The sequence below is a fragment of the Ctenopharyngodon idella genome, chromosome 18 (assembly GCF_019924925.1).
Source record: "Ctenopharyngodon idella isolate HZGC_01 chromosome 18, HZGC01, whole genome shotgun sequence".
Lineage (NCBI taxonomy): Eukaryota > Metazoa > Chordata > Actinopteri > Cypriniformes > Xenocyprididae > Ctenopharyngodon > Ctenopharyngodon idella.
In genome coordinates, this window is record NC_067237.1 from 26,047,046 (window position 1) to 26,072,201 (window position 25,156).

Sequence of the window (25,156 nt, forward strand, 5' to 3'; positions counted from 1 at the left end):
ACAACAGCTAATATTCCTCTTCCAGCAGCGGGCCGAATTGATGTTCCTTCATTCGTCACCCCGCAGAAAAAGCAATCATGCTGTTGTCTCGCTCTGCTTAGGAGCTGGGAAGCGCTGCCTCCAGTTTCTCATTAGCATGCACCGCTAACACCCCCTGTCCTCAAGACGCCGTAGCATCTTCCCTGCATTCATCCAACCTCCCGTCTCTTAACAACATTAAAAACCCTGCTTTAATATGCCGAAGAATCTGCCCTAATATACTTGCTCTAAAGGTGTCTTGAGGATACTTAAACATTAAAACACACCGCACTTATTGTTTTTCCCCACAGATTTGCCCCTCATGTTAGCTGGTGTTATGCTTGCTTATTTGCACAGCTCGGTTTGAACAGAAAGCCTCCGTTCTGTCGGCCCTCCTGTTAGAGATTCGTCTCATGAAGCTTTAAGAAAACCTGGTGCACATTTTGTAAATTTACCATTCGTATCACAAAAGGAAAAATTTATTTGCAGACACAAGACCTGTTCTGATTGACATGTCACAGCAGCAGTGTAAAGATACTTCAGAATAGCTGAAATGGTGAAATAGCTTCCCTTCTCCTTTACGTTTGCAGAGAGATTTAACGGATTAGTTCACTTCAGAATTAAAATTTCCTGATTTACTCACCCCCATGTCATCTGAGATGTTCATGTCTTTCTTTCTTTCTTCAGTCGAAAAGAAATTAAGGAAAATTTTTGAGGAAATTAATTTTTGAGGAAAACAGGATTTTTCGAGGATTTTTCTCCATATAGTGGACTTTAGCGGGGTACAACGGGTTGAAGGTCCAAATTACAGTTTAAATGCAGCTTCAAAGGCCTCTACATGATCCCAGACAAGGAATAAGGGTCGAAACAATCGGTCATTTTCTAAAAAAAAATAAAAATGTATATACTTTTTAACCACAAATGCTCGTTTTGCACTGCTCTGTGAGCCGCAACGCATGATGTAATCACGCTAAAAAGGTCTCGTAACGTAAGTGGAAGTACTGCGGTAAAGCGGAAAACTCCATCTCATTTTCTCCTCCAACTTCAAAATCGTCCAATATCTTTGTTTTACCTTTGTTGTTTGTGAAGGCCGTTTGGCTTAATCTTTGCACGTTCACTTTGTAGACACTGGATCTGTACTGGATCACCTATCTCATGCATGACCTTTGTAACGTAATTACGTCATGCGTGGTGGATCGCAGAGCAGTGCAAGATAAGCATTTGTGTTTAAAAAGTATATACATTTTTACTTTTTTTTTTCTTTTTTTTTTTTTTTTTTAGAACATCTGGGATCATGTAGAGTGCTTTGAAGCTGCATTGAAACTGCAATTTGGACCTCCCTTCTGTTGTACCCCACTGAAGTCCACTATATGGAGAAAAATCCTGGAACGTTTTCCTCAAAAACCTTAATTTCTTTTCGACTGAAGAAAGAAAGACATTAACATCTTGGATGACATAGGGGTGAGTAAATTATCAGGAAATTTTCATTCAGAAGTGAACTAATCCTTTAAATCCAGTCACTAACATGCTACAAACTTGTAGCCAATCAAATACACACTTTCTAAATGGCAGAAATCTTGAAAGATTTTTTTAATATATTTTCTATATATTAAACAATTATACAATTGTTATTTACACTTGTTTATATTGTTTAATTATATCTTTATAGACTTATACTATAAAATAGACCACTGTTCAAAATGTTGGTGTCTGAAAGATTTTCTAATGTTTTGAACAAAATCCTTTATGCTCACCAATGATGTGTTTATTTAATCAGTATAAAAATACAACAGAACATAAATATTATGAAATATTTTTACAATTTAAAATAAATGTTTTCTATGTAAATATATTTTATAGTCTGATTTACTGATTAATGTTAAAGCTGAATTTTCAGCACTTCAGTAACATTATCCTTCAGAAATCCTTCAGAAATCATTCTAATATGCTGATTTGGTGCTTATGAAATATTTCTTATTATTATCAAAGTTAAAAACAGTTGTGCTGGCTAATATTTTTGTGGAAACAGTGGTACATTGTTTTCAGGATTCTTTGATGGCTAGAAAGTTCAAAAGAACATAATTTATTTGAAATACAAATCTTTTGTAAGCATTATAATTGTCACCTTTGATCAAATTTTATTTAACTTTTTGAACAGTAGTGTAATATATAATATATATATAAATATATTATTATATACACTCACCAGCCACTTTTTTTAGGTATACAAGTTTGAGATGATTTGAGCTTTGTGACATGGCGTGTTATCCTGCTGGAAGTAGCCATCAGAAGATGGTTACACTGTGGTCATAAAGGGATGGACATGGTCAGCAAAAACATTCAGGTAGGCTCTGACATTTAAACTATGTTCAATTGGTACTAAGGGGCCAAAAGTGTGCCAAACAAAGTACCCCAACACCATTACACCACCACCACCATGGATGGATCCATGCTTTACACCAAATGTTGTTTACTCCAAATTCTGACCCTACCATCTGAATGTTGCAGCGGAAATTGAGACTCATTAGACCAGGCAACGTTTTTACAATCTTTTTTATTGTCCAATTTTGGTGAGATTGTGCGAATTGTAGCCTCAGTTTCCTGTGCTTGGCTGACAAGAGTGGCACTCAGTGTGGTCTTCTGCTGCTGTAGCCCATCTGCTTCAAGGTTCGACGTGTTATGCTTTCAGAGACGGTCTTCTGCAGACCTCGGTTGTAATGAGTGGTTATTTGAGTTACTGTTGCCTGGCATCAACAAGTCATTTTCACCCACAGAACTGCAGCTCACTGGATACTTTCTCTTTTTAGGGCCATTTTCTGTAAACCCTAGAGGTGGTTGTTCGTGAAGATCCCAGTAGATCAGCAGTTTCTGAAATACCCAGACCAGCCCGTCTGGCACCAACAACCATGCCACGTTTAAAGTCACTTAAATTACCTTTCTTCCCCAGTCTGATGCTCAGTTTGAACCTCAGCAGATCATCTTGACCATGCTTAAAGGCACAATACATAAGATTTTTATATGAAAATATCCAAAAACCACTTGCACAGTGTTATATATTTCGTTCAGCTGCGTACTTACATTATCCTAAATTGGGCTAAATTGCCCAAAATAACAATATTGCCTTTCTCCATCAGTTCCATCATACTATTTTCACAAAAAGTATACAAAGTATACACAAAAGTTTGTGCATGGCTTCTCTGTGGAGGGTGTCTCATGGTACATGCGGTGGCCCCAAGATTTGCGGAAAAACATTATACAATAACGTATAGCATGTTATTCACTAACCTGTTATTACTTTATCTATAGCTTATGTCCATCCAACAACAAAAAAAGATGAACTCAAAGAAAGCCCATACCTCTCTATCAAGCTGGTGGGGTGATATCACGGTGACAATGTCGCCTCTTTCCGGGTCGATGTAGAACATATTGGGTGAAGGTTTATCGGGCAGCTGTCTCACGATGATGTAGCGCAGCACAGCGTTGTCCGTGTTGGGATCGTCTGCGTCGTAAGCCGTCATGGTCATCACTGTAGTGCCTGCCAAAAACAGTTTGAAAACCGATGAGTTATAATGGAGACAAATGGGCAGGATGCTACTCGGTTTGATGCCAACTATATCCTTAAGGTTTTATCTGTACACCGACACCACTTGTATTGCCATTTTCCATTAAACCACACATCCAAACGAAACTGCAATCGATTGAACTCGGCGAGCCGAGCGAGAGAAGACGCGTTTTGAATGGGGCTTCAGGGCAGACAGAAAATACAGAAGAGCAAAACTCCACTTCTAAGAGGCCGTGTTATGATTCTCCCAGCGCAGTCGAGTTTTATATTGTACTGCATCTAAAATAAGGATGCCGCTCTTGGCAGATGAACTGTAATCCTAGTCAATCCTTGACATATCTGCTCGCCTCCTCTCTTAGACTTGGCCTCTGGAATGAACAGCGGCTCGACGGTATCCGGAGAGAGGCTGATATCTCAGTTCAGGCGGCGTCGTTCATCTATTTCATTTTCCTTCCATTTCATCTGAATGTGCTCAGCTGCAAAAGTGGGCCGCAAATGGAGCCGGAGCCTCTCAAAGTCACAGTGACCAGACAGTGACATGCAGCTAACTCAAATCTATCTCTTGAAGTTAATGGCCTCTATCACTGACGTTAACCTCGTGATCAGCTTTTATGAGAGCTGCTGCACCGTATGGCATAAATCCAGCAGGCACCAAAAAGACAAATAAAAAAAAATAAAAAAAACTGGGGGGAAATGTGCTGAACAGCCTCAAATAGGAATATTAGCATCTTAGAGTGAATGAGTAAAAGGCAATTATAAGTAATTAAGGGAGAAGTGGGTATCTGCAAGGGTAGAGAGACAGTATTAGGCGGCGGTTAAGCAGTACACCTCTAATGATTAATTACACATGCTGAAGCGCATAGCGGGGCTCTCTCGTGACACTGCTAGTCAGAGCGAGCGGTTCCACTTCACTGTTCGGTTACACCAAGTTATACGACCTCCGTGTTCGAAGATACACACACACAGGCACACATTTGAGTGTGCGCCGACCATGCGTGCGCACACACAGACACGTACAACCTCTTTCTTTTTCTCACACACATACAGAAAGACAAGCACCTAGATGAGAGCGCTCATGCTCAGCTTCATGAAGGGCAACTTTGTACTGAAATTATGTTTAAAAACCCTGTTAGTTATCAGATGGTTTTGTTCTTGTCATTTGTTTGTTGTACTAGTCAGCTTGTCACTTGCAGGCTAGAAAAATGTAATCAAATGGCAATTAATCACATTAATTGAAACATTGCCGTTCAAAAAGTTTGGGGTATATAAGATATTTTTTATGAAGAATGTCATACTTTTATTCAACAAGGATGCATTAAAAGTGAGAAAGACATGCATAATGTTAACAGTTTCAACAAAAATATTAGGCACTGTTTTCACTATTATTATTAATAATAATAAATGTTTCTTGAGCATAAAACAGCATATCAGAATGATTTCTGAAGGATCATGTGACACTGAAGACTGGAGTAATTACATGTAAAATACAATTTTTTAAAATATATTAAAATTTAAAAAAAATTTTTTTTTTGTCATATCACAATTTAAATATATGTTTAGTATATGAACATGTACAATAAATAAACATGTAAAGCAAACTTTTCTTTTACCTGTATTTGTCTAAACACCAGAAAAAACAAATACATTTGCTTCAAAAAGATAGTTTGTTTTATGTCTTTTCATTAGATCTCAGTTAAATCAATGACTGTAAACCTATCAAAATCAATTACAGCAGCACTTTGCATCATTGCTCAGCTGAAAGAAATAACTTTAGCACTATTCGAACAGGATTCAAAGATATTTGAGTAAAAATTGAGAAATTACTTCATACTGATCTCTGGACAAGATTGGGAAATCTGTAAACTGAACGTGGCCTTTAAGGACGTGGTATTGAATCACAAAGTAGCCTAATTCTAGTTTTCGCTGTCAATGAAAACCTTTCCAAATAGGGCTTTTTGGAAAAATCTTCACTGTTTATGTATAGAATATATTCCTAATCAAGACATTGTACAACTGAACAAATATTTATGAAAGAATAGCACAATGAACCTAATCACCACATGGCCGCTTGATTCTGAATGACTGTTCAATCCGGTTCCCGTAGTTCTATTAACCTGTTCTCCTCCTGCACCCTCATAAAGATCAAAAAAAGCCTTGAGGTATTTAGCGCTCATCAATATGAACCATGACAAAAGCCATCAGCTCCCATCAGCACACACATAAATCAACAAGCGGATCTAATTGGCTGATGGGAAGGGCCAGAAAGTGAATGCAAATCACTGCTACGCAATTATGAGGCAATTATGTCAAAGCTGAGCCCAATTCAGGAGCTATTGTCTTCCTTTATGAAGTCCATACTCTCCCCAGCGCCAAGCCGGAATCAATGTTAACTACATTGGAAGGTTTAATGGGAGGACCTGAAATGGCTAGACTTGAATCTGCGGGTCTCCATTACTATATTATCAACTCTGTTCATCTAATTGGGGCTATGGGATCAGTCAGAGTGAGGACTTTTTCTTTCTGGCTCTTTCTGTCTCCCTTTTAATTCCACCATCTTGTCACACTGAACAAGAGGCAGAACATTGAAATGAATAATGTCTCATAAAATGCCTGACTTGAGCGGTTAATTTGATATCAGGCTCTGTCTCTAACTCTGCATTAACTAAGGCTGCAAACGCTCATTTTCGCAATGCTGAAATCTATCACAGTATGAACAAGTAAGTAAATAAATAAAATATATGTTGGGTTCTGGTTCTCGAATCTGATTGGCTGAGAGCCGTGCGATATTCCCCCAGTATCAGTACTGGAAACGTTTCACCATTTGTATCACTTCACTTGCGCCGACTGTCATGGCGGTTGAGCAAATCCACCATATATTTAAAAAAATACTACTGTTTTTATGTCACAAATGTAGTTTTAAGAGTTTTTTTTTAAGTGAGAATGTAGTTATTTAGACCTCAAATATGTGACTCATATATAAACATAATGCCTATTTTACAATTTGTTTTGATGCTTTTGCAGATGAGAGCTCCAGGCCGTCAGCGGCCGTTCAGTGCTCATGTACCCACAGAAAACAGCTTCATCTTGGCCAGTCCTTTGGGAATTTGCCGCTGGCTCTTATGTAGATATATATTAATCTATTACTTGCTCCAGAGCGAAACTATTTGGGTCAAGGGGAAAATTAAGTTTCATAACGTTATAGTTAGGCTATATTTATCTTAAATCATGAACTAGAGCACTACTTTTGCCCGTTTTTTTATTTTTTTATTTATTTGATTGTGTATATTGTTTTATTGTGTTTGTCTTTTAAAATGGCTACTGTTGTTCAGTAAATATTATTTTATATAAATAATATGCCATATTTGGTATTGAGAAATGGTCCATCAACAGTATCAGTGAAAAGTATATTATTATACCATTAGATGGCGGCAAAGACTGTCTTTATGAGTGAATCAGAACAAGGAAGTAGTTTTAGCACTGTGGGAAATCCCCTTAACTTTTAAAAGGACAAAGACAAAGATATCGCTTTTCTCAGCGGACATTCAAACTGATTTTTTATAATGGATATAATATTATGCACATCGACCTGAAGAATGAACGCTTTATCAGATGCAGGTAAAACACTTGTTTAGTCAATCTCTCTCTCATAATACTATAATACTTTATCTTACTAATACAATAAGCTTCAATGAAGCGACTCAACATTCCTTCGTTACTAGTTCTAAAGTGACATTTTAAAATCAATAACAGAGATTTGGATTCAACTGTCAACTTGAGATTTGAATCCATGGCAGAAGGAAGCAGTTCTGCACAAAAGAGGATTTTTAAAGACACTCCGTTGTTCTTATTTATTTACACACTTGTGCCGTCGAACTGTTGTATAAACGCAGTATCACACTCTACGGCTGAATCATAACCATGCTGATATACAGCCATATCGCATGGCTATGTCATATTTTCAACCTTTCTTATGCCAAACATTCAGACTTGCTGTGCCCCTACAGCAAAATCTTTATCTGTTACACACACTCTTCTGGTCCTCTCATTCTGTCGCTGTCTGATGTAGCAGAAGAATGTGTTGTTTGGAAGATCGAGGCATTTTAGTGGGCATCTTTTCCTTCAGACAACAGCTGAAGCCCGGTGGGTGCCAATCACAGAGCCCCACTCCAGAACCGAAGGCAGTGGTGTACCATCCAAAACCGTGGGCTTCTCCACAGGGTGCCTTCCACTTCGACATGGCCCCAGCTGCTTAAAATCAAGCTCTAGCTAAAAAGCTGGGCCCTTCAGCTTTTGTGGAGGAGAGGTTTTACATAATAACAACTCAAAGTGTGTCACGCCATTAAAAAGGCATATTTATATCCTGATAACGACAGTTCGGGCCAGAAGGCAAAGAAATCAGACCCGTTTTATTCTTTCTCTTTTTTATCAATAAGTTTCACTTGTTCCCTCTTTTTTCTTGTTTCTTCTCAAAGGCAGTGCATTATTTCAGTGGAAAAAAATGTCACTAAACATATTTAAATTGGAATTTTAAATGACATTTAAATTAAGTCAATGTCTGTTTAAATCCAAATTGTGAATTTAACTGATGTGGAAAAACCTGAATATCATAAAAAGGTGAATTAATCAGCATTTCTATATAATATTTTCGTTTCTGAGCAAATTCAGTCAGACTTAAGGGAAAAACACATAATTTTTGCTTTTTACACATTTTTGGCTTTTTCAGGAACATGAATCTCAGTGGTGGAGCGATACTGTACATTCCCCACAGTATGCTAGATCCCTGACAACCTAGCACTTAGACCCGCAAATCACATTCAGTGCTAATTTTGCGGCCACATTTGCATTGTTAACAGTTACATAATTCCTTTAGGTGCTAAAACAATGCAAACAACGTGTGCAAAATAAACAACATCATTAGCAGGAACAATTAATTTTTAGTTTCCCTCTGTGTTCACAGTTCTACAGTACTGTACAAAAAGAGTTGAAAAAGAAAGTAAGGGCTACAGTGTGCTAACACAAGGCCGATGTTACACATGGCACATCCTCTATTATAGACATCCAGGGAAATCAATATGACTTCAGGATCTCATTCACACCGGGGAAGCCAGCGCACTGTGTGATGGGCTTTATAATAGGAAGAACGGGGGAGAGATTGAGACAGGATGAAATAATGATGGAGCAGGTGTGTGTGAGCGAGTGATCGGACTAGATACCAGGATGAGAGAGAGAGAGAGGAAGGGCGAGAGGTCCACAGGGAAAACAGACAATGAAGCTTCTGGACAAGGGATCACGGCGCTATCTTTAGACTTCGACTAAGTTAAAAGTGTACAAATAATGAGGCTAATCTTCCACACGAAATCTACCGAATTATAAATTTATTTTCAGAGACGGTCAGAGATTTATTCTAAGGACATGTCTTGCATTGTCTGGGGTGCAAGACTTCAAAAAGCACAAAATTCTACATAACATGTCTTTTTATAGTCCATCTCTGCTACATAGCAACAGAAAAGCACAGAGCGGCATTACCCTTCAGTTTGGAAGGTAATTCAATACATCTAGCAGTTCTAGAGAAAGATAAATGGACTACAATGTGGAATGGAGCACTGAGGTGAAATTTGCTGCCTTCTTGCCCTGAATGGCCCAGCTGACTTATTCTCTCTTGGTTAAAGGCACTCAAGTGAAATTCAGCAGTCTGTCTAAGAGAAGTCCGCAGGCAAAGTCCGACTATTCGACGTTCTCATTGTTTCATTACACCGTGGCAAGAAAGCACCATTTTTATGGAAACCCCTGAACTGCTGGGCATTCTGCAATTTACCCATTCCCTCAAAACGTAATCCCAGGCAGAAACAGTGCTGTACAAAGATGAAACACTTTAAACTCTGCATTCACACTTTCACACTCGTAGAATGCTGAACCTAAGGGAAGGAGAATATGATCATTTTTAAGGGATATTTTGCAGGTTACACATTAGCTGCTCAACTAGTAGCCCTCAGCTAACAGTTTATTCTTATGACCAAGAAGATGGAACAAATGAAAGGCATGATTTCCCTCCAAAAGAGGGAGAGTTTCCCCAAAAATGTCATTTTTGTCAATATGTATTCACCCTCAAGCTGTATGACTTTCAAACCTGTATAAAGCACAATATTAGATATTTTGGACAAAGACACACAAAAAAGCACCATAAAAGTAGCTTTTGTAGCAATACAATAGTTTTGTGTGAGAAACAGTGTTTCATCTGGATAATTTCTAAACTAATCAGTCCAATTTGCAAAATGGATCAACCAGTTCAATGAAAATGATTCATATCAGGGGCATGCAGTCCATATAAGCTGCAAATGCTCTTTATACCCAAGCCATCATGGACTCGCTAATTAATATTAACACTAGAAATTACTATAAATTCCTTTGTTTGAGGTGTACCATAAAGCTTACACGATAAATTGTTGGTAATGTGTATGCAACTGTTCGTCATATATTTACTTGCCAAACCACGGTAATTTTCTTCAAATCTGCCAGTGACGGAGTGTTCCGGGTATGCTGATCTTACAACAGCTTTGCCGCCTACGCTCTGTTATCGTCATCACTTTCGCGCGTTCTCATTGGTTTGCTGGTCTATGCAGGATTCCATGCGCTGGAAAAGCTGTCCGCTAATCACTCGCCTAAAAGGAAAATGTATTGCTGCTGCCAGATCTCGATCTCCGAAAATCACATTGTATTGGATACAACACTAACTAGACTAAATCAAATTAAAAAGTCATGAAACTATTTTCATAGTAATTTATTTTCTCCACAGGGAAATTAATTTTTTACGAAAACTTATAGGCTAAAATGTGAATGTGAACGTGAGCGTTTAACTTATCATAAACAAATCCAACATACAGTATCTGCACTGGGCACAGTTTTGGCATAACAGCATACCCGGTTAAAAAAGTCACCGCTCGCCACTGATTCATATCTAAAAGACTGATTTGTTCACTGATGCAGTTTCTGAGTTCTCACTGACTCAATGATCCATTTCATAAGCTAATAGCTCCGTGGAGGGCAAGATTCAACAACCTAAGTTTCGAAGACTTATACAGTGTACAAGTCAAGAGACTACAAAAGACTACTTTTATGATCCTTTCATGGTGTTTTTTGCAGTGTATTTTAATGACGAAAGGTTTTTGTGTTTTCCTTTTGTGTTCTGCAAAAAAAAAAAAAAACAGCATGCAGGTTTGGAATGACATGACAGTGAGCAAATAATGAAAAAATAACTTTTGGTGGACTGTTTCTATAAGCAGAGAACACTCTGCATTTATTTATAATTGATTCATTCTAAAGCAGCATTTTTCAGATCCCAAAGGTAATCCAAAGTGTGTAAAACCTCCACGTTTTGAGAACATAGATGATTTACATAACAGGCGAACATTGGGGGCACCAGTAAAAGGCTTATAATGGACTACCTCCACTTTCATTGTTATGGTATTGTATGTAAATTAGTTAATACATACAAGTACTCATCAAGCCACAATCCTTTCCACAAATCACTTCTACCATTTTATTGTGTTATCCAAACTATCTATTGTGACCGATACATGTTTCACCTAGCTAACTTCGTTTTTCAGAATTGAAGCTAAAACTGTTAAGAAAGTCACGCTTAAAATGAAAGAATCAATCTTGTTTCAACAAGATTCAGCGTTAAAATGCCCCACTATGCAACCTTTTGTTATAGAACAACACCAGTGATTTTACATTGGACGTCAAGTGGTGACCCAACACAGTACCAAAATTGACTTTCAGAGCAAAGAATAATGTTTTAAAATCAAATCCTAACCTTCTACTTCCACATTTTTTATGTTCCATTAAGCCTCTGAAGCTCTGGTACCTCACATAAAGTCCCACAATGCACACGGGCAAGTAAACACAGAAATGTAATCTGTGTGTCCGGTTTGATCCCAGGCCTGCAGTGGAAAGTGCTACAGTATAAAGCCACACATCATTCTCTCATCTCGTCCTTCTCTCCAGCTTCTCTATTACTGATATGAAAGAAGAGAGCAAGAGGTAGCACTTATTAACACGGTCTATGTCTCTGTGTGTGTGTGTATGTGTGTGTGTGTGTGTGTGTGTGAGACAAGTGAGAGAGGATGAGAAAGCAAATGACAAAGAGAAGCCAATGTAAGGGTGTCTAGTAAAGAAAGAAATAAAACTGCATGCAAGCAACACCTGAAGTGGCATTTGTATAAAGTCTTCAAATGTGACGAAGATGTAGAATAACTGTATTTACACAAGAACAATGGCTGCACACTGCAAAAGTTTTAGTATTGACAATTGCATATATTTACAGAAATTAATCTTCTATTTTCAGGTTGAAATGTTATATAATAATCTTTGACTGTGTGAAGGTGGTCTAGTGTTCTGTGACAGAGGGACAGTGACACGCCACTCTTCCTATCCATCTCTTCACCTTCACAACCTATACAGCCGACCAATTAAATTCTACCTGCACCACTGTTCCTATCACTAAAACACACTGTTCTTTCATTCTACTAGTTTCCAGTGCAGAACCACATGTAAGCACACACAGGGCCCTATCATACATCCAGCACAATGTGACGCCATGTGCGACGCAAGTGTTTTTTGCTAGTTTCAGCCTGACGCAGTTGTCATTTTCACGTCCAGTGGCCACGTTGTTTAAATAGCAAATGCACTCGCGCCCATCTGTTCTCCCATGGTCCTGCTGGTCAGAAAACGAGGTGTGTTCAGGTGCATTGTTGGCGTGTTGCTACTTTGAGGCAACTGAAAACGAATGCGCCATTGACCAACAAAAACCTGGTCTAAAGTCAATGGTGCAGTATTTAAAGGGCACATTAGTAATATGCACTTATTAAGGCCGTGTGTCCACCAAAGCGTTTTTTCCAACGGCTAGCGTACTTTTCCAATTGTTTTCAATGGGAGCGCCACGTTTTTTAAACGGCAGGAGCGCAACGAGGTGTTGAGCGTCTTTTTCACGCTCAAACGCTGAGCGCTCGTTTTTTTACTCGTCGCCTCGAGTTGAAGAATGTAAACGCTGTGCTCATCACTGTCACTTTTTAGCCAGCTGTCCAATCAGAGTGGAGGAGGGGAGGGACAAATACAACACCGACCAACTGTCACAACATTCTCACTGTTCATCGCCATCAACATCAACAAGCAGAAAATGGAACAAAATGGATGAGAAATTAATATTGCTGGTCTCCGAACATACATAGCAAGTACTCTACATGAGGACATTTTTAGTCTGAAACAAATTACCTGCAAAATCAGTTATAAGTAACAGACCCGCGGATATTCCGTATCATACCAACAAAGCGTCTCAACTGAAAAAAACAGTTGCGCTGCTGAAGCGCTCTCAAGCCCTCACAGCTAGGCATTTTCAGCAGAGCGTCTAGCGTTTTCAGCTGGCTAAAAACGCTTTGGTGGACACACGGCCTAAGAGATCAGGTACAACCCTTTTGGACCATGCACCGACCATTTTTTCCGTCATTAAACTACAGTAGCAAAAGTGAATTCATGTCCTAAGTGCACCTGCACCATGCGTTTCAGACCATTAAATATGCGCTTAGATCATTAAAGTCCCCCTGAAATCAAAACTTAAGTTTTTTAGCTTTTAGTATGAATATGTTAGCCCTAATGTGATGAATAAGTTGGTGTGTTCCAAACAATGACAAAATTCGCATTTAGGAGATATAAGCATTCAAAACTTACAGTCTCTCACTTCCGCTAAAATGGATCACGGATTTTCATGACATCACATCGCACTTCAGCTTCTCATCAAATCTTCTGTCCAATCAAGTGCGCTCTAGAATCTGAAGTCCCGCCCCCTCCTACACTATCAACAGACAAGCTGTGGCTGAAATCGGTCATTTGTTCACACATTTACTAGTTTCTATATGGTGAATGGCACATAGTGCACTATATAGAGGATAGGGAACGATTCAGACAGTGTAAATATGCTTTCCATTGACGCATATGAAGTCCGTTTTCGCGTTATTATAACGTGAACCGCCGCAGCGCGAGCACTGTCTGCTCTGGCCCAGGGACACGAGAGGACAGAGCGGATCATATCATATCATATCATATCAAAAATGCTGCACGTTCCAAGACACTTCAGCGGGCCTTTAAAATAGTGCCCACAGTATTTAAACAGTGTTAGGAAAGGTACTTCAAAGCTATATCTTGCCAAACTACACACTATTTCAAGTATTTCAACTTCAATCAAACTGCTCTTTTTTGACAATAAATTGATGAAGTTTTGATGACAATTTTATATATTTTAATGAAATATAATATGAATAAAAACATTATTATTAAGATAATATATATATATAAGTGACACCACCATGTTTAACACACTACTAAAATGGTGTTTGTTGGGGAAAATCTTCATTATTTTGAAAACTGATTTACTTAGATTAAAGACACATTTACTTTTACTCAATGACCTTGCTTGTTGAGGAAATGGACACCAGTGACATGAACAAGGATGGCAGCTGATTAGGGAGCAGAATGTCACCCCAACAATTCCTATTAGCAAGACATTGTGCATTCATTTTCTAATAAGTGCCCCTACATAACATGCTCTGGTAATGCAAACAAGGCCAATAAAGTGGACAAGTGTGTGTACAAGCAATGGAAATGGATTGGAATGAATATTATCAAATGAAATTGTGTTCAATTAGATAACAAATTTGTTTGTGTCTGTGCGTGTATATCTGAGGGGGAGTGCAAGAGTATGTGTGCAGTCATGTTCGGATGAAAAAATCTAATTAACACCTCTGTGGGGGCTTTCTGCATTAGCTAACTGTTTCACAGTGTATCCGTAAAGCAGCAGGAATCCATTTGAATCCTGGCAGTGCGCAGCATATGTACGGTTTAATGCACACATCGCTCTGGTGAAAACATAATGTGTATCTTACTATGGCTGTGCTCATCAAACCAAAACAAGCACAGGAGTCCTCAGCAGGGCAGAATTAATGTATAAGGAGACATTAAGCTTGACTGAAACATCATTTTGCTCAGTCATCAAGTCTTGTTGCAATGCAAACAAACAGCTCAGGCTATATCATTCAGGTAGAATGTTTGCATGACTTAATATAAACCTGAACTTAATACAATGCAATTCAATATAGGCAAGGGACAGTGGAGTAAACTGTGCCATGCTTTACTTACATTGTTCTCTAGACTCTAAGCAAATAAGATCATTGAATTTTAGGATGCCTGCTAACTGAAGTTACAAGACAGCATCTATAACATAAGGCCAAATACATAAGCAAGCAAGCAAAACAAATAAATAAACATTATATTAATAAAAATAATAATACCCAATGTTATGTTTCATATTGTACATTTTAATGAATTCTGATATTCACAACCAGTGTTGGGGAAAGTTACTTTTAAAAGTAATGGATATATTGTATATTGAGTGGCTCCCTAAAAAAGTTACTTTTTATGAAATGTTACATTACTTTTGTGTTACTTTTTCTCCCTTTCAGGCGTTTTCACACCTTTCAAGATAAAATGAATTAGCCTCAGGCTGAAGGAAATGCAAATTCACGCCTGTACAGTAGAGGCTGCAGCTCAAACGAATCTTTCAGCTGTGCTGCTATTCTGGATCGCAGAAAAATAGGATGCAGGAGAAGAAAATTAAGCAATTAAAAAGGTTAGTCGCAGTCGCAGGTAGCTGAACATGGTGAACCCTTTCTAAATATATAGTTACCTGACAAAAATTTGCTAGATTAATTAAGATTTTCTTTCTTCTTTCTTTCTTCTGACCCACTGCTTCCATCTCGGGGCTGTAACAATGGACAGTCTCTGACACCTCATCAGTTGTTTGTGGTCACACACTGTGCTCTATAACCTGACAGCAGGCAGAAACCTTATGACACCTTTCTGACAAACACACTAACACAATCAGCCCAGAGGTAACACTTAACACTGACAGCAGCATGCATGCTAACACAACCACACGTGGGGAACACATCGAACACAGATCGGAGACTGCAGCAAATTGACCACAGCATGCAAAGACACAGCCGAAATTCTTCTCTCACAGAATCCACTATGCCTCTGGTCAAAAAGTGCCTGGGGATATTATTTTCCCCTTTTTTACCGAACAAAAATTGCTCTCCGTTTCCCTTTGTGAACTTAAAAGTCAAAGTCTTTCCCCGCAGCGTCCACAGGAACTCAAAGGGAAAATAAATAATAATCTCTGTCAACATCACGGCTGACGAAACTCTAAAGACCGAATCTTTGGATAAAAGAGCTTTGGCAAAACCAAAAAAGTCCTGCTTTCTGAACGAGAACATTTCATAGATTCATGAGACCACTGTCATTTACATGTCACAGGCTTTCAGAACCTTGCAGTTTCAGGACTGAACCGTGGAGAATTACTGGGTCTGTCAACACTGAATTGCACTTTCAAACCCAAGATCCCTGCACTAGAGGCATGTAAAACAAGACAGAACAAAGTTACGGAAATCCCAGATCTTTACCTGATGTTTCACCCTCCAAAACTGTTTACAGAAAGCTTGACAGCTCAGGGTCAGAAACCGTCTGCCTCGGTTACTTCCTGTCGGTTGAGACCCCAGCGATGAACTGTCACCTCTAGGGCCCGTTCTATAAAAAGTACTGTCCGTGTGGCTTACAGAGCTCAGATGTAGTTCAGGTCCCAGGGCTCTTGGAGCTGTCTACATGAGCCTTTGTTGCCCCAGTGAGGTTTAAGTGAGGTCTCAGCACACAGAGGATAGCTCTGAGGACTGCCTGGAAAGCTTTTTTACCTGGATGTAAAACTGATTCTGAAAAAAAAGACACATTTGCAGTGATATAGTTTCAGCTTCAGACCATCCATTGCCCACCCTTAGTAGCAAGGAAAAACACTTATATCCTTTAGCAAAATTGTATATTCCAGTGTTTTCTGAGTCGTGTCTAGTGGAAGTGATCAGTTGCAAACTAGCACTACTATAATTTTTTTTTTTACACTACCATTCAAAGCACTTGGACATAGTAGTCAGAAATAGAATGGGGAATCTGTTTACTGTCGGGAATTTGTTGTGTCACTTCGCGTTGCGCCACATCTGTGTAGACAATTGGCGCTTTTTTCACAGCATGGTATATTTCGGTACGGCTCGATATGGCTCACTATTTGGCACTTTTCCAACGCATGGGATGGCTCGGTATGGAATGGTACGGCTTGCTTAAATAGTTCCAAGCGAGCCGTACCAATACTAAATGTGATGTGTAAACACTGCAGATCACTGATTGGTCAGAGAGAATCGTCACTACCAGCGTCATTGGATTGGACACGAGACACCAAACCTGCTAGATTTAAATAGTCAGTAATAGCCACCGCAGTATCATTTGTTCGTGAAACGACTGTCGCATACAACTTGAAAAAAAGAAATGGCTGTATCGTGGTCAGTAGATGAGGTGCAGATGTTGGTAGACGAGGAGCGGATTTACGGCAGTAGAGGCGGCGCAACTATAACAATCAGTCTATAATCCCACCCGCTTTGAAGCTAACTGCACTGGAAAAGCAACCAAAAGTAAAGAGAGCCGTGCCATGCCGTGCCGTACCGAGTAGTACAACGCAGTGGAAAAGTGCCAAGTATCACTGATTTTAATGGGTTCTATTGTCTTTTGACGCATCATGTCGCGCCGCTCGCATCCGGCGTAGACACGGTGTAAGATTTTCTTTTCTTTTTTTTAAGAAATTCATTTTATTAAGCAATGACACATTAAATTGATCAAAAGTGACAGTAAAGACATCCATAATGTTACAAATAATTAATATTTAAAATAAATGCTGTTCTTTTGAACTTTTGATTCATCAGAAAATCTTGGTAATGTATGTTTCCACAATAAATAAATAAATAGCATTAAGCAACTGTTTTCAACATTAATAATAATAATAATAATAATCATCTGAAATGTTTCTTTAGCATCAAATCAGCATATCAGAATGATTTCTGAAGGATCATGTGACACTGAAGACTGGAGTAATGATGCTGAAAATTCAGCCTTGAATAATTATAAATAAATTACAATTTAAAATGTATTAAAATAAAAAAAAAAAAAACATTTATTTTAAACTGTAATAATATTTCATAATATTACTTTATTTTTGATCAAATAAATGCTGCCTTGGTGAGCATAACCAATTTTCACGATTTTAAAAAATCTTACAAACTCAAATGATTTACACAGAAGTGCATATATATAAAATCTGTAACTTTAAAAGAGCACATTCAGGATGTTTTTTAAAATAATGAACCATCCAAAGTGGAAACAATGACTGCAACAGTATTGTGAGAGGGAAAAAAAAAAACACAATTAGCTTAACAATTAATTAAATCTGTTCATGATCTATGATACACTTAATGAAAAAAGTACTAAACCAAGTAGTCTTTGTGTTTTACAACAAGTCCATTAATCTACTGAGAGATGTGGTGAAATTTTTCTTTAGTCCCACAAAGTCTAATTAATCATTCTGGTCTGTATCAGCAGACAGATTAAATCACAAACTGCTGCTTGTCTTCTGCTGCATTTTAAAGTCTATAAAGTGATTTTAATCAGTTAATAAAAAAAAAAAAATAATCATAAAATAAAAATAAAAAAACACTAAAAGTGCTCTTTAATGTTTCAAAAATCTTGTGCTTCTTTGTCTACAAGGAGATTTTTATCAGCCTAGCAGTGGGCAAATGATAATAGCAGACTTTAACTGTAATATAATCTTTGTTTGCCAATGTCCACCACACATCTTGCCCCGTCTATCAGCACTGACAAGCTTACATTACCTTCACAATGATTTTACATAACATACACTATAGTCTGCTGACATGTCAAGCATTAAAATTCAGCAGAGGAAGAACAAACTCTGTGCAGAGTGATGGCCAATGAATATATAGGCACCTGCCAGGCCACGATTTGGGCATGGGAATTGGAGATCTATCGAAACAAGTTGCTTTGAAGTGGCATGTTCCCTTGTTAAGGAAAATTCATACTAGGATTTGACATGGTTCTATCACAAAAGCCTTGTGATGAGCTACACTTTATCTGATAACACCCTGAGCACAGGCATTTTACACTGTCTCCAACAACTCACAACAGGCAGAAACACAAGTGGACTTAAATTGTTAGGCTAGGATGGATAAGACAAACCAAATACGCAAAAAGAAAAAAAGTAAAACTATATATCATAAGATTTAAAGATGTGCAGTCATGACAGGCCAGTTCGAGTGGCAGCAGAGACAAGATGATGTGTGTCATGTGCATGTGTGAGCATTCAGACTTTGCACTCAACTCAAGTTATACTGAGAGACAGTAGCTGATGGTGCAAAACTGACGGGCCTTTCAACGCAACATCTGCTAGCGAGCTAAACATCATTAAGGCGACTCACACAGATTTGACATCGCTGCAGTATTTTCTGCTTTGATGGGCGGCAGCCAGCCAAAAGGACAGTAGAAAACAATACAAAGAGCTCTGAATTTGACATTTCAAGCCCCAAACATTTGCATTTAGGAAAATGCCACTCAAAACTAAAGCAAGAGATACAAACAGGTTTAGCTGAATGAATTTCTTGGGGGCAATGTTACACAACATTTTGGCATTTAAAACGCCTCTTTATTTAACTTAACATGAGCCGTATGAAATGCATTTTCATCAGCTTTCCTTCCCTGGTCTGAATCAATTCAAAAGAAGTGAGTCCTTTCAATAGACAGGTCTATTAATTATTAGGGATGGTCCATCTATTTCACAAGACTGCAAATGAAACAGAAAACCTATTAGCTTGTGTTTGTTAAAACATACTCAAAGCAACCAATAGACCAAAGATAGAAGAAAAGAGATGAAAACAGAAAATGAGGAAACCTGGAAAGGAAGGAGAGAAACAGATCAAGATCAAAAAAGAACAGATAAAAAGATAGAAAGAAGGAAGGTGTTGATGAACAGAGTTTAAGGCAGGTGGTGCTAAATGAGATATGCCAAAAAAAATGGGGGAATGAAAAAATTGAGAGGGAGAATTTGATTAAGGGCGTTATACATGCAAAAGCAGCATAAACTGTGTTGTGTTTATCTCAATCGCATTCTCCAAGCATACACCAGGCGACGAGTGCCTCGGGTCAGTAATTGAGAAACCAATATGGTTCCTCAGAGATCCGAGCTGTAGCCGACACCCAGCATTCAGTAACATTTTCATATCTCGCAATGAGTGCGGTCCAACTTACATTTAAGATTGAATTCTACCTGCAAGCTAGAAATTATGGGAGACATTTCTTTTATGAGAAAGAAGGGGGGGAAACTCATTAACATGAAGCCACGGGAAGAGGTGTTTAATTGAAGAGCGAATAGAAAACTTTGCGAACAATGTGCGAAAACCTCTGCTGTCAGTCAACATGATCCAGCGGAGGCTCCAGGGTTTTTTTCTTGGGGGTGCTAAGAAAAGTGCTAAGTGCTAAGAAAAAAAGTGCATAAATAACTTCAATACCCTGCATTTCTTGAATTGTACTGGTTTAACTTTCCATTTTACCTTAAATTATACATTTACAAGGCCACATTGTAAAGTGTGCACAGTTATTAAGCATGGTATCAATTTCGCTGAACATCTTCATTAATACATTATCAGCCCTTTAAATCAATGTCGTATATTGAAACTTGTTGACTTATTGTCCTGTAGACATATAGGCAGTTCCACCTTCTGGCAACAGAACAGATAATGTTCTCTTGCCAGAAGGTGCTTTTTCATCACCACTTGGCTAGGGTGAACAAAGTGCAAGTATTTATATTAAAATCTATATTATTTGACGTTTATGTGAATCTTAAGGATAGCTACTGACCAATAGCAGATCACAAGAGGACAATACATCTGTTGTTATCTTTTAAAATATATGTGGCTTTAACAACCAGATTGCGTCTCAAAGCACTGCCTGAAGTGGTTTGAGTGATCGGATTTAAATCTGTCTCGAAAGCGTTTCGAAGGGTATTTACACCTGGTCTTTTTATAATCGGATAGCTATCCAATCCGAGAAAACACATGAAGGTATAAACAGGTCCATAGGGACTGATGTGAAATCCAGAGCTATAGTCTTTAGTCCTTGACAATGTGTTAGTTCACCTGACAATGAAAATGTTGTCATCAGACTTTTGTGTAACACAAAAGCAGCAGCTTAATATAATGTTGACCCTTCCTCTCATTTGCACTTTCAAACTTGCAGGTTGCATTCCATTATGAAACATGTGGGAATAAATGTTGCGCAGTGTCATTCACATCAAACTTGCCTGGCCATGTTTAAACTTGTGCATATGCAAATGAGATTCTAGGGTTGCAGAGGGGAAGATAAAGGGTCTTATCTTCCACTCTGCAAACATCTTACCCTTGGGGTCGGATAAGATGTTTGGTTACACTTTATTTTGATCGTTCCTTTTAGACATTCTGTTGACTAAAAGCAACATTGCACCTAAAAGTCAACTAACTCTCATTAGAGTATTAGTAGACTGCTAGGGGTAGGTTTAGGGTTAGTAGAATAAGGGGTTTGGGTTAGTAGAATATGTTCTTGTACTTGCAAAGTTACTTATAGTCCATAGAATGTCTGTAGGGGGACCATCACAATAAAGTCTTAGCAGATATTAAGTAGACAGTCTATTAATACCATAATGAGAGTTAGATGACATGTAGGTGCAACATTACTTATAGTCAATAGAATGTCTAAAGTTGATCATCAAAATAAAGTATTACTATATGTTTTTTTTGTTGTTGTTGTTGTTTAAAAGAATTATTTTGCTTACCAAGGCTGTACTTATTTGAAAAAAATACAGTAATATTTAAAATATTACCATTTTTTTTTTTTTTTATTGTTTTCTATTTTAATATATTTTGAAATCTAATTTCTGTGATGGCAAAGAATTTTCAGCAGCCATTACTCCAGTCTTCAGTGTCACATGATTCTTCAGAAATCCTTCTAATATGCTGATTCGGTGTTCGAAAGACATTTATTTTTATTGCCTATGCTGAAAACAGTTGTGCTGCCTAATATTTTTGTGAAAACTGATATTTTTCAATGTTATTTGATAAATAGAAAGTTCAAAACCAGCATTTATTTGATGTAGACTCTTAAGACAACATAAAACTTTTCAGTGTCACTTTTTACCACTTTAATGCATCCTTGCTGAATAAAAATATTAGTTACTATTGAAATGTATAGTGTAAATCTGTTCCTCACAAAAATCTATTAAAACAGCTTCAGAAGGATTGGAATATACCTTATGAGCTATGCATGAGTTGAATATATATATGAGTATATATGAGGATAATTCAATAGGGCCTTAATATTTTGTCCTTTTGGAGCTTTACAAGACACTGTATGCTTTAATTGTATAGAAAAGAGTTCCTTGAACATCTCCTACTGTGTTTCACTGAAGAAAAAACTCATACGGGTGAGCAAATGATGACAAAATGTTCATTTTTAGGTGAACTATTCCTTTAAACTTCTGGTCTTGTACGATTAGAGTATTTTCAGAGGAGACCTGGGGAGTTTAAGACAGAAGTAGTCTTGCCATTATTGCCTCTGAAGCTTAGCTCTAAATCTTTTTGCTTCTACTGTCATCAGGTCTCAGCTTTGACCCTCAAATTCAAAGCATGATGTAGACAATTTCCTCTGATAGCAATGCAAATGTTGAGTATAAATGAAATGTTATTTTCTAGTCCTAAGAATCTGTTTCTTCCTCTTGCAGTACATACAAGGACAGACAGTTCTTACATACATTAAGGATGAGTACTTGATGAATGCGAAATGGACTCAGGCGTCCACATAAATGAAGCACAAGGATGAAATAAAAAAGTTCTCTACCCGCATTTCTCCTCGTCCCTGTTGAGCTATTGGCTTTATTGTGGATCTCAAAGGAGAAATGGCTATGTTTTACATGAAAGTCATCTTTTGCTCTGGTTTAGAGCCTACGGCAAGTCACACACAACTCCAGCTGAGAGACAAAAAACCGTACAACTTTATCAGAAGCTGAGTGAGAGAAACTAAGGGCTCATCTCTAATAAATGCCTTTATGATGCTTCCAAATTACTCTCTTACTCCATATCACACATACGCACAAACAGAAACCATCTAGTTTCGCAGACTTATATCATAGAAGAACCATTATAAAATCCACAAAGACCTTTTCAACTCTTTGGTTCTTTAGAAAACCGACTGTAATGATGCTTTACATCAGTGTTTTCAAACCTCAGGATGATTATTAAAAAGACACCTGAGCTTGTTTGTCTTGCACAAACAGTTCTGGGGCAATCATAAAGAAACTTTATCTATAAAAGACCTAACAGCAAACTTATTTATAAATGTAATCCAGATGGGATGTTTAACAAAAGTGATTTGCACTTTTTTATGGTGGTACTTAAATATCATAGAAGCTTAACCAGTATGAAATATCACCCAGATGTGAATACACTGTCGTTTGCACAACTTTAATGAGAAGTTATGACTTTCAGGTAACAAAGACTTACAGGTTTACTAAAGTACAATCGAAATCTTGCTCTGAAATAATACCTCCTGGAGTATACGAACCCTGCTTAATTAATACAGGTAAATACTGTACATTCATCTGAACCTATAGTGCAATATAAAGAAATGTTACAAGAAAGATCTACAGTATAGATAGATATAGTTTATTTATTTATTTATTTATTTTTATATAAGATGATATTCTTATCAAGCCCTTTTTACACCTGGTATTAACATCCTTCTCAGGTGATCCGATCACAAATAAACAGCAATACAAGAGTAAACAAAGTTCAAAATGTTATATAGTGTTAAAAATTATTTTGAATTGTAATATTTCACAATATTACTGTATCTTACCAATCCCAAACTTTTGAAGGGCAGTGTACTTATATAGTAAGTGACTTTAGTGAATACAATGAATCCCAATTGGGATTGGATCCCTCAAGATGGAGGTCAATAAAGACCTATAGTGCTTTTTTTCTATAAGCAGTGTGAAAAAATAAGAAATCAATTTCCATGACAAACACAGCACATTTACATTGTTTTACATGGAGCACATCACTGATGTAACACTCTAGCATCATCATACATCTATGGGCAATGATGCTTTGTCTGTGATGAGAGAATGTTGTGTCCTTCAAGGACCTTTTCTCTTCTTTACAATGGTAATGTACATGGAGCAAAACACAGAACAGCCTCAGACATGAGTGATAATTTTTAAATGAAGCGCTCTTGAACCCCCACGATAGACATCCTCACATAAAAAGGCGCCTACTCACCTACCCACACATTACAGCTCTTAGAAGTTTGTTCCACAAACTTGGATATTTATACACACAAGGAGCACATCAAACTAACAGCTTGCCAGGTCTCCCTGACGACAGATGCCATGGAAACAAGGTCTAATGTGTCAATGTCATATTAGTAGTCTCATAAGAATACGTAATACACAAGCAACTGAACTGTCTGATCTTGGACATTGTTTCGTTTGATGTAAATAAATGTTCTTTTGGAGAGTTAATATTGTGTTCAATCCAAATTTGACACACAGCATCTTCAAGGTTTTATTAGGAATTTGATATAATCCAAAATGAAAAGAAAAAAAAAAAAACTGTTTCGTAACAAACTTTACTCACCATAAATGGCCATAAATTCAAGCACTGTCTTCATTCTCTTTCAAAACCGAAAAGAACAAAATGGTCATCATTGCGTTTAAAAAAGTAGTAAACTTTAGCTGCCTCTTTGCTTTTCTGTCTTTTTCTCTCCTACAAAAGGCAACAATTTCTCCCCTACTGATGCAATCAGCAGAAAGACTAAAATGCACAGAAAAGTGGGGCAGGGCTTTGTATTCTTGCTAACATGGCATTTGGAGGCTTGGTAAAAGCGTTTTTTGTTGTGTCTGCGCATCTCACAAGTCTGAATGGCAGGATCAGAGCTTTAAGCACAAGGAACCCTGTGGATTGAACAGCTTGTGATCCCTGTTTCACCTTGAGAGATGAAGCTGTGATCTCACACATTTAAGAAGTAGTGCTTGAGAGAGGAACATAGATGCTGCTAAGATCTGGCTCATTTTGAAAATTTCTGAGGAGCAGCAGATTACTCTTCGGTCAGAGCCAAAAAAATGATGTCTTTTTACTGGCTGACAGACACATTTATACTACTCAACTGAAATCATTAAAGGAAAAGTTCACAAAAAAAGTCATATTCACCCTCATTCCAAACCTGTATATTTATATTTGGAACATTATTTAGAAGTTATTATCAAAAAGCTTGTTGTTCTTTTTTCCATACAAAGAAAAGAAAAGACTAAAATGTTTGCTAAATATAGTGGTACGAAAATGGTAACAGAATTTTCATTTTTGGGTGAACTATTCCTTTAATGCCATCATAAATCCAAAAATCACAAATAATATGATGGAATGAGACAATCACAAAGTTCACAGTGGGCTGTCTTGGTCCCGATCTCTAAAATATTCCTTGTTCACAAGTTCACAGAAGTCATGGCTGAGTCAGCGCTGAGCTGAAATCCTCTCAAGTTGCTGACACTTGACTATGTAT

The 25,156-nt window shown here is 37.7% G+C and overlaps 1 protein-coding gene across 2 annotated transcripts in view; it reads right to left on the reverse strand.

Moving 5' to 3' along the window:
• cdh13 (cadherin 13, H-cadherin (heart)) overlaps positions 1-25,156 on the reverse strand; it is a 355,078-nt gene that overhangs the window by 103,139 nt on the left and 226,783 nt on the right. Inside the window, exons 1-2 of one of the 2 annotated variants that reach the window (XM_051869541.1) lie at positions 24,235-24,365; positions 3,375-3,553 (exon numbers count right to left, since the gene is read on the reverse strand). In XM_051869541.1, coding sequence (XP_051725501.1) covers positions 3,375-3,553; positions 24,235-24,268 — 213 coding nt within the window. In that variant the 5' untranslated portion in view covers positions 24,269-24,365. Of the gene's footprint in view, positions 1-3,374; positions 3,554-24,234; positions 24,366-25,156 lie in introns of those variants that run through there. The other variant, XM_051869540.1, reaches the window with a different exon arrangement.